Source organism: Salmo salar, chromosome 05 (genome assembly GCF_965601325.2).
Source record: "Salmo salar chromosome 05, fSalSal1, whole genome shotgun sequence".
In the NCBI taxonomy this organism is placed as follows: domain Eukaryota; kingdom Metazoa; phylum Chordata; class Actinopteri; order Salmoniformes; family Salmonidae; genus Salmo; species Salmo salar.
Window position 1 is genome coordinate 43,841,332 of NC_138295.1, and position 11,169 is coordinate 43,852,500.

At 45.5% G+C, this 11,169-nt stretch overlaps 1 protein-coding gene across 2 annotated transcripts in view; it reads right to left on the reverse strand.

Moving 5' to 3' along the window:
- Positions 1–11,169, reverse strand: part of LOC106604958 (AF4/FMR2 family member 2) — a 179,281-nt gene that overhangs the window by 83,352 nt on the left and 84,760 nt on the right. For both annotated transcript variants that reach the window (XM_014200135.3, XM_082975226.1), the window contains one exon: positions 988–1,074. In XM_014200135.3, the coding sequence (XP_014055610.3) occupies positions 988–1,074 (87 nt within the window). The remainder of the gene's footprint in view (positions 1–987; positions 1,075–11,169) is intronic.

The window sequence follows — 11,169 nt, forward strand, 5'->3', positions numbered from 1 at the left end:
AAGAAGACAAGCGTGCATCAAATACATTAGCACACACTGAGGTGATACAGGAGAACAAATGGGAGGGAAACAGCTCATCTGATGGACTTAATTGATTTTACACTAATGCAATTAGACATAGGACACACATCATGTGCTGAGTGGACTACAGTAGACAGGACAATGTCTTAGTTAAAAGATGGCACCATTAAATCAGGATTTATAGGCACAGGCTTATTATTAGGAATGTCAGCTGGGTCAAGCTATGAGATTCAGACCATGTCTTATTAAGACACAAATAAGAGGGCTTTAGCTGCAAAATTAGGCGGGATTTGAGGCTAGGGAACGACAGTAGAGAGGAAAGGAAGTAAAGGCTAGGAGAGACACAGATGCTGGGAGTTAGAGGAGGAGAGGATGAATGGGCTGAAGGACAATGGATTATACTATAGCTAAATCACACTCTATTACAGTGCGGCTGAAGTGCTGACAGGAGTTTGTCCTTAAAAAGTCCATCCGACTGGCACATGCAGCCAGACAAATAAAGTCCTACAGCTATCTGGCCAATAGCAGAGGCTCTTTGCTAGCTCTCCTCTCTGTCTCTGGCTGGGTCCCACGCTCTCTCTTTCTCACTCCCTCTCTCTTTCCTTCTCTCTCTGGTGCCATGGGCGTCTCACTGGTCCTTTACTGTGACAGAACCTGACAGGCTTTCACAAGGATGACAGCCCTGGGTCGAATTTAATACATCCACTTTTACTTGATTTGTTTTCCCTTCCGACGGACACACGGATCACGTGATTACTGCTTACCAAACAAATAAGTGACAGTAGGAAATTACCCTCTTGACTAGGACAGTAGACATTCAGAATGTATACATCTCTATCATTGTGATAATAGTATTAACTAGTGTCAGTATTAATAGCACGTATAACGTAGTTGAAGTACTATTCATAGTAGTATTGCTGTGCTTGTCAATGAACAGTACAGTGTAGGCCATACTATAGGACTCACCTTGGAGGGAATAGGGAACTTTGTCTGCTCAGCCTTGCCTGGAGTGTGGATGGCAGTCAGTGGAGGAGGCCAGGAGTGGGTCATCTCCTGCAGGGCAGACAGAATTCAAATCAGACATATGACACACACAACCACACACACACACACAAACCTGCATCCCACTGCGGGCATGTCTCTGAAGCTAAACAGAGTTGGTCCTGGTCGGTCCCTGGATGGGAGACCAGATGCTGCTGGAAGTGATGTTGGATGGCCAGTAGGAGGCACTCTTTCCTCTGGTCTAAGAATAATATTCCAAAGCCCCAGGGCAGTGATTGGGGACATTGCCCTGTGTAGGGTGGCGTCTTTAAGATGGAACGTTAAATGGGTGTCCTGACTGTGTGTTCACTAAAGATCCCATTGCACTTATTGTAAGAGTAGGAGTGTTAACCCCGGTGTCCTGGCTAAATTCCCAATCTAGCACACCACCATGGCCACATAATCATCCTCAGCTTCCAATTGGCTCATTCCTCTCCACTGTAACTATTCCCCAGGTTGTTGCTGTAAATGAGAATGACGCAGCATCATCCCGGATACCCTAGACCCACTCCAATTTGCATACCGCCCCAACAGATCCACAAATGATGTGATCTCAATCGCACTCCACACTGCACTTTCCCACCTGGACAAAAGGAACACCTATGTGAGAATGCTGTTCATTGACTACAGCTCAGCGTTCAACACCATAGTGGTCACAAAGCTCATCACTAAGCTAAGGACCCTGGGATAAACACCTCCCTCTGAAACTGGATCCTGGACTTCCTGATGAGCTGCCCCCAGGTGGTAAGGGTAGGCAACAACACGTCTGCCATGCTAATCCTCAACACTGGGGCCCTTCAGGGGTGTGTGCTTTGTCCCCTCCTGTACTCCCTGTTCACCCACAACTGCGTGGCCAAACACAACTCCAATACCATCATTAAGTTTACTGATGACACAACAGTGGTAGGCCTGATCACCGACAATGATGAGACAGCCTTTAGGGAGGAGGTCAGAGAACTGGCAGTGTGGTGGCAGGACAACAACCTCACCCTCAATGCGAGCAAGACAAAGGAGCTGATCATGGACTACAGGAAAAGGCGGCCGAACAGGCCCCCATTAACATCGACGGGGTTGTAGTGGAGTGGGTCGAGAGTTTCTTGGTGCCCACATCACTAACGAACTATCATGGTCCAAACACACCAAGACAATCGTGAAGAGGGCATGACAACACCTTTTCCCCCTCAGCAGACTGAAAATATTTCATATGAGTCCCCAGATTCTCAAAAAGTTATACAGCTGCACGATCGAGAGCATCCTGACCGGTTGCATCACCGCCTGTTATGGCAACTGCTCTGCATCTGACCGTAACGCACTACAGGGGGTAGTGCATACAGCCCAGTACATCATTGAGGCCAAGCCTCCTGCCATCCAGGACCTATATACTAGGCGGTGTCAGAAGAAAGGCCAAAAAATTGTCATAGACTCCAGTCACCCAAGTCATAGACTGTTCTCTCTGCTACCGCACGGCAAGCGGTACCAGAGCGCCAAGTCTAGGAACAAAAGGCCACCCCCATTTGTTTTTTTACACTGTTGCTACTCGATGTTTAATATCTATGCATAGTCATTTCACCCCTACCTTCATGTACAAATTGCCTCGACTAACCTGTACCCCCGTGCATTGACTCGGTACAGGTACCAGCTGTATATGATCACTCGGCTACGCATGCCTCTCCCTAATGTCAATATGCCTTGTCCATTGCTGTTTTGGCTAGTGATTCTTGTCTTATTTCACTGTAGATCCTCCAGCCCTGCTCAATATGCCTCAACTAACCCTCTTGTCCCACCCCCCACACATGCGGTGACCTCACCTGGTTTAATTGATGTCTCTAGAGACAATACCTCTCTCGTCGTCACTCAATGCCTAGGTTTACCTCAACTGTATTCACATTCTACCATACCTTTGTCTGTACATTATGCATTGAATCTATTCAACCGCGCCCAGAAACCTGCTCCTTTTACTCTCTGTCCCGAACGTACTAGACGACCAGTTCTTATAGCCCTTAGCCGTGCCCTTATCCTACTCCTCCTCTGCTCCTCTGGTGATGTAGAGGTTAATCCAGGCCCTGCAGTGCCTAGCTCCACTCCCATTCCCCAGGCCCTCTCATTTGTTGACTTCTGTAACTGTAAAACCCTTGGTTTCATGCATGTTATCATTAGAAGCCTCCTCCCTAAGTTTGATTTATTCACTGCTTTAGCACACTCTGCCAACCCAGATGTCCTAGGTATGTCTGAATCCTGGCTTAGGAAGGCCACCAAAAACCCAGAAATGTCCATCCCTAACTATAACATTTTCCGACAAGATACAACTGCCAAAGGAGGTGGAGTTGCAATCTACTGCAGAGATAGCCTGCAAAGTTCTGTCTTACTATCCAGGTCTGTGCCCAAACAATTTGAGCTTTACTTTTAAAAATCCACCTTTCCAGAAACAAGTCTCTCACCGTTGCCGTTTGTTATAGACCACCTTCTGCCCCCAGCTGTGCCCTGGACACCATATGTGAATTGATTGCCCCCCATCTATCTTCAGAGCTCGTGCTGTTAGGTGACCTAAACTGGGACATGCTTAACACCCCAGCCATCCAACAATCTAAGCTTGATGCCCTCAATCTCACACAAATTATCAATGAACCTACCAGGTACAACCCCAAATCCGTAAACACAGGCACCCTCATAGATATCATCATAACCAACCTGCCCTCCAAATACACCTCTGCTGTCTTCAACCAGGATCTCAGCAATCACTGCCTCATTGCTTGCGTCCATAATGGGTCTGCGGTCAAACGACCACCCCTCACCACTGTCAAACGCTCCCTAAAACACTTAAGCGAGCAGGCCTTCCTAATCGACCTGGCCCGGGTATCCTGGAAGAATATTGACCTCATTCCGTCAGTAGAAGTTGCCTGGTTATTCTTTTAAAGTGCTTTCCTCACAATCTTAAATAAGCATGCCCCATTTAAAAAAAATTGAACCAGGAACAGATATAGCCCGTGGTTCACTCCAGACCTGACTGCCCTTGACCAGCACAAATACATCCTGTAGCGTACGTCATTAGCATCAAATAGCCCCCGCGATATGCAACTTTTTCAGGGAAGATAGGAACCAATATACACAGGCAGTTAGGAAAGCAAAGGCTAGCTTTTTTAACAGAAATGTACATCCTGAAGCACAAACTCCAAAAAGTCCTGGGACACTGTAAAGTCCATGGAGAATAAGAGCACCTCCTCCCAGCTGCCCACTGCACTGAGGCTAGGAAACACTGTCACCACCGATAAATCCACAATAATTGAGAATTTCAATAAGCATTTTTCTACGGCTGGCCATGCTTTCCACCTGGCCACCCCTACCCTAGTCAACATCCCTGCACCCCCCACAGCAACTTGCCCAAGCCTCCACCATTTCTCCTTGACCCAAATCCAGATAGCTGATGTTCTGAAAGAGCTGCAAAATCTGGACCCCTACAAATCAGCAGGGCTAGACAATCTGGACTCTCTCTTTTTAAAATTATCAGCCGGAATTTTTGCAACCCCTATTACTAGCCTGTTCAACCTCTTTCGTATCGTCTGAGACCCCCAAGATTAGAAAGCTGCCGTGGTCATCCCCCTCTTCAAAGGGGGAGACACTCTAGACCCAAACTGCTACAGACCTATATCTATCCTACCCTACCTTTCTAAGGTCTTCGAAAGCCAAGTTAACAAACAGATCACCGACCATTTCAAATCCCACCGTACCTTCTCCGCTATGCAATCTGGTTTCCGAGCTGGTCATGGGTGCACCTCAGCCACGCTCAAGGTGCTAAACGATATCATAACCGCCATCGATAAGAGACAATACTGTGCAGCTGTATTCATCAACATGACCAAGGTTTTCGACTCTGTCAATCACCACATTCTTATCGGCAGACTCAACAGCCTTGGTTTCTCAAATGACTGCCTCGCCTGGTTCACCAACAACTTCTCAAATAGAGTTCAGTGTGTCAAATCGGAGGGCCTGTTGTCCGAACCTCTGGCAGTCTCTATGGGGGTGCCACAGGGTTCAATTCTCGGGCCGACTCTTTTCTCTGTAAACATCAATGATGTTGCTCTTGCTGCTAGTGATTCTCTGATCCACCTCTACGCAGACAACACCATTCTGTATACTTCTGGCCCCTCTTTGGACACTGTGTTAACAAACCTCCAGACGAGCTTCAATGCCATACAACTCTCCATTCGTGGCCTCCAACTGCTCTTAAATGCAAGTAAAACTAAATGCATGCTCTTCAACCGATCGCTGCCCGCACCTGCCCGCCTGTCCAGCATCACTACACTGGACGGTTCTGACTTAGAATATATGGACAACTATAAATACCTAGGTGTCTGGTTAGACTGTAAACTCTCCTTCAAGACTCACATTAAGCATCTCCAATCCAAAATTAAATCTAGAGTCGGCTTCCTATTTCGCAACAAAGCATCCTTCACTCATGCTGAGAAACATACCCGCGTAAAACTGACTATCCTGCCGATCCTTGACTTCGGCGATGTAATTTACAAAATAGCCTCCAACACTCTACTCAGCAAATTGGATGCAGTCTATCCCAGTGCCATCCATTTTGTCACCAAAGCCCCACCACTGCGACCTGTATGCTCTTGTTGGCTGGCCCTCGCTTCATATTCGTAGCCTGGCTCCAGGTCATATACAAGTCTTTGCTAGGTAAAGCCCCGCCTTATCTTAGCTCACTGGTCACCATAGCAGCACCCACCCATAGCACGCGCTCCAGCAGGTATAATTCACTGGTCACCCCCAAAGCCAATTCCTCCTTTGGCCGCCTTTCCTTCCAGTTCTCTGCTGCCAAAGACTGGAATTAATTGCAAAAATCACTGAAGCTGGAGACACATATCTCCCTCACTAACTATAAGCACCAGCAGTCAGAGCAGCTCACGGATCACTGCACCTGTACATAGCCCATCTGTAAATAGCCCATCCAACTTCCTCATCCCCATACTGTTATTTATTATTTATTTTATTTTTTTGCTCCTGGGGTGTAGTATCTCTACTTGGGGTGCAAGTAGAGATACTTGCACCCCAGTATCTCTACTTGCACATTCATCTTTTGCACATCTATCAATCCAGTGTTTAATTGCTAAATTGTAATTATTTCACCACTATGGCCTATTTATTGTCTTACTCCCTTATCTTACCTCATTTGCACACTGTATATAGGCTTTTTCTCTATTGTGTTATTGACTGTATGTTTGTTTGTTCCATGTGTAACTCTGTGTTGTTGTTCGAGTCGCACTGCTTTGCTTTATCTTGGCCACATCGCAGTTGTAAATGAGAACTTGTTCTCAACTAGCCTACCTGGTTAAATAAAGGTGAAATAAAAATAAATAAATAAAAATATAGCCTTAACCTTGTTACTTTTTGAAAAAAAATGTTTACTTTAGTTTATTTGGTATATATTTTCTTAACTTTCTTGAACTGCACTGTTGGGTACGGGCTTGTAAGTAAGCATTTCACGGTAAGGTTGTATTTGGCGCATGTGACAAATAAAGTTTGATTTGAAACACAGACAATAAATAAAAGTAGGAAATAAGCACACGAAAAAGTAAGATGCTATATATATATATATATACTGCTCAAAAAATTAAAGGGAACACTTAAACAACACATCCTAGATCTGAATGAAAGAAATAATCTTATTAAATACTTTTTTCTTTACATAGTTGAATGTGCTGACAACAAAATCACACAAAAATAATCAATGGAAATCCAATTTATCAACCCAAGGAGGTCTGGATTTGGAGTCACACTCAAAATTAAAGTGGAAAACCACACTACAGGCTGATCCAACTTTGATGTGATGTCCATAAACAAGTCAAAATGAGGCTCAGTAGTGTGTGTGGCCTCCACGTGCCTGTATGACCTCCCTACAATGCCTGGGCATGCTCCTGATGAGGTGGCGGATGGTCTCCTGAGGGATCTCCTCCCAGACCTGGACTAAAGCATCCGCCAACTCCTGGACAGTCTGTGGTGCAACATGGCGTTGATGGATGGAGCGAGACATGATGTCCCAGATGTGCTCAATTGGATTCAGGTCTGGGGAACGGGCGGGCCAGTCCATAGCATCAATGCCTTCCTCTTGCAGGAACTGCTGACACACTCCAGCCACATGAGGTCTAGCATTGTCTTGCATTAGGAGGAACCTAGGGCCAACCGCACCAGCATATGGACTCACAAGGGGTCTGAGGATCTCATCTCGGTACCTAATGGCAGTCAGGATACCTCTGGCGAGCACATGGAGGGCTGTGCGGCCCCCCAAAGAAATGCCACCCCACACCATGACTGACCCACCGCCAAACCGGTCATGCTGGAGGATGTTGCAGGCAGCAGAACGTTCTCCACGGCGTCTCCAGACTCTGTCACGTCTGTCACGTGCTCAGTGTGAACCTGCTTTCATCTGTGAAGAGCACAGGGCGCCAGTGGCGAATTTGCCAATCTTGGTGTTCTCTGGCAAATGCCAAACGCCCTGCACAGTGTTGGGCTGTAAGCACAACCCCCACCTGTGGACGTCGGGCCCTCATACCACCCTCATGGAGTCTGTTTCTGACCGTTTGAGCAGACACATGCACATTTGTGGCCTGCTGGAGGTCATTTTGCAGGGCTCTGGCAGTGCTTCTCCTGCTCCTCCTTGCACAAAGGCAGAGGTAGCGGTCCTGCTGCTGGGTTGTTGCCCTCCTACGGCCTCCTCCACGTCTCCTGATGTACTGGCCTGTCTCCTGGTAGCACCTCCATGCTCTGGACACTACGCTGACAGACACAGCAAACTTTCTTGCCACAGCTCACATTGATGTGCCATCCTGGATGAGCTGCACTACCTGAGCCACTTGTGTGGGTTGTAGACTCTGTCTCATGCTACCACTAGAGTGAAAGCACCGCCAGCATTCAAAAATGACCAAAACATCAGCCAGGAAGCATAGGAACTGAGAAGTGGTCTGTGGTCTGTGGTCCCCACCTGCAGAACCACTCCTTTATTGGGGGTGTCTTGCTAATTGCCTATAATTTCCACCTGTTGTCTATTCCATTTACACAACAGCATGTGAAATGTATTGTCAATCAGTGTTGCTTCCTAAGTGGACAGTTTGATTTCACAGAAGTGTGATTGACTTGGAGTTACATTGTGTTGTTTAAGTGTTCCCTTTATTTTTTTGAGCAGTGTATATATATATATATATATATAATATATATATATATATACAGGTTAACTCAAGTGCACAGTTGTTTAGCTAGCGGTGTTCATTTAGCACATGAGATGGAGTTTGCAAAACAAATGGCCACTGAATGGATGCAAAAAATCATGGTATCATTGTGCCAGGTAGGCATACGCTACTTTGTATCTAGTTAACATTTTGTTGAGAAGGTTTTTGGGAAAGCCTTTTCATCTACCAGAAGATGGTCAGACCTATCATTAGCATCACTGTATTTTCCCTGTTCCTAAATTGTTTGAAACGTGGACATTTAACTTCATATTATGAGGCATATCTTACCTTGCTTCAAAGTAGCCTATAGACAAAATCCCACAGTAGAAACGTGGAGGCAATTATTTTATAAAGACATCCTCATATGTGTTCTCCTGTTCTATTGGTTTACTTAAAAATGTATTTAATTGTCTAGCAGCCAAAGGCATTATCTTAGTCATATTAGCAACCTATGATGATTTTTGCATCTTTAGATCTCCCCTATTTCAAAATTTCTATTGGATATTTCCATCTCTGTACATGAAACTGCTTGTACAGTCCCATGTGGCTCAGTTGGTAGAGCATGGTATTTGCATGGTGTTTGCAACGCCAGGGTTGTGGGTTCGATTCCCACGGGGGACCAGTACGGAGAAAAAACATGTATGAAATGTATGCATTCACTACTGTAAGTCGCTCTGGATAAGACCGTCTGCTAAATGACTAAAATGTAAAATGTGGCCAAAAGTTTTGAGACTGACACAAATATAAATGTTCAAAGTCTGCTGCCTCAGTTTGTATGATGGCACTTTGCATATACTCCAGAATGTTATGAAGAGTGATCAGATTAATTGCAAAGTCCCTTTTTACCATGCAAATGAACTGAATCCCACAAAAACATTTCCACTGCATTTCAGCCCTACCACAAAAGGACCAGCTGACATCATGTCAGTGATTCTCTCGTTAACACAGGTGTGAGTGTTGACGAAGACAAGGCTGGAGATCCCTCTGTCATGCTGATTGAGTTCGAATAACAGACTGGAAGCTTCAAAAGGAGGGTGGTGCTTAGAATCATTGTTCTTCCTTCCTGTCAATCATGGTTACCTGCAAGGAAACATGTGCCGTCATCATTGCTTTGCACAAAAAGGGCTTCACAGGCAAGGATATTGCTGCCAGTAAGATTGCATCTAAGTCATCCATTTATCGGATCATCAAGAACTTCAAGGAGAGTGGTTCAATTCTTGTGAAGAAGGCTTCAGGGCGCCCAAGAAAGTCCAGTAAGCGTCAGGACCGTCTCCTAAAGTTGATTCAGCTGCGGGATTGGGGCACCACCAGTACAGAGCTTGCTCAGGAATGGCAGCAGGCAGGTTTGAGTGCATCTGCACGCACAGTGAGGCAAAGACTTTTGGAGGATGGCCTGGTGTCAAGAAGGGCAGAAAAGAAGCCACTTCTCTCCAGGAAAAATATCAGGGACAGACTAATATTCTGCAAAAGGTACAGGGATTGGACTGCTGAGGACTGGGATAAAGTCATTTTCTCTGATGAATCCCCTTTCCGATTGTTTGGGGCATCCGGAAAAATGTTTGTCCGGAGAAGACAAGGTGAGCGCTACCATCAGTCCTGTGTCATGCCAACAGTAAAGCATCCTGAGACCATTCATGTGTGGGGTTGCTTCTTAGCCAGGGGAGTGGGCTCACTCACAATTTTGCCTAAGAACACAGCCATGAATAAAGAATGGTACCAACACATCCTCCGAGAGCAACTTCTCCCAACCATCCAGGAACAGTTTGGTGACAAACAATGCCTTTTCCAGCATGATGGAGCACCTTGCCATAAGGCAAAAGTGTTAACTAAGTGGCTCGGGGAACAAAACATCGAAATTTTGGGTCCATGGCCAGGAAACTCCCCAGACCTTAATCCCATTGAGAACTTGTGGTCAATCCTCAAGAGGCGGGTGGACAAACAAAAACCTACAAATTCTGACAAACTCCAAGCATTGATTATGCAAGAATGGGCTGCCGTCAGTCAGGGTGTGGCCCAGAAGTTAATTGACAGCATGCCAGGGCGGATTGCAGAGTTCTTGAAAAAGAAGGGTCAACACTGCAAATATTGACCCCATGCACTCTTATGAAATGCTTGTAATTATACTTCAGTATTCCATAGTAACATCTGACAAAAATATCTAAAGACACTGAAGCAGCAGACTTTGTGAAAATCTATATTTGTGTCATTCTCAAAACTTTTGGCCACGACTGTATGTGAGGTACCCATCAATTGCATTTTGGAACAGTTGCACGTAGGCCTACCACCGTGTGCACATTGCTGTGCCTAAAATGTGAAGAAATAATAGTTTATCAATATTTTAAGATTAACATTCTGATCTGATCAGTCCATTCTGATCAGCCTTATTAATTGGTATGGTGTATACCTCCACTACACTACTTGATACACATTGTGGGGATTAAGAAGTGAATATACGCAATGCCCACTGAAAAATTAGTGGGTATACGGTGTATCCCTGCGTATACTCTCCACTACACTATTGTGTGTGTGTGACAGAAGCAGAGAGAGATACGTAGGTTGTGAGCTTGCAGAGGGTGTCGTCTTTCAGTGAGCATATGAGTGAGTATGCCCAAGATCACAGCTTGCACACACACACACACACACACACACACACACACACACACACACACACACACACACACACACACACACACACACACACACACACACATCAGTTGAGCTTTCTCCTAATTTATTAAATACAGTCCATACACTGTTTCACACAACACTTAAAGGAACATGATTGCACAATCTGATTTAGGTCTGTTTTGAACTTGGGAGGGTTAAATGAAAATTAACACCTCTGCCTTTAACCGTCAGACTGAACTTTATCCCGAAT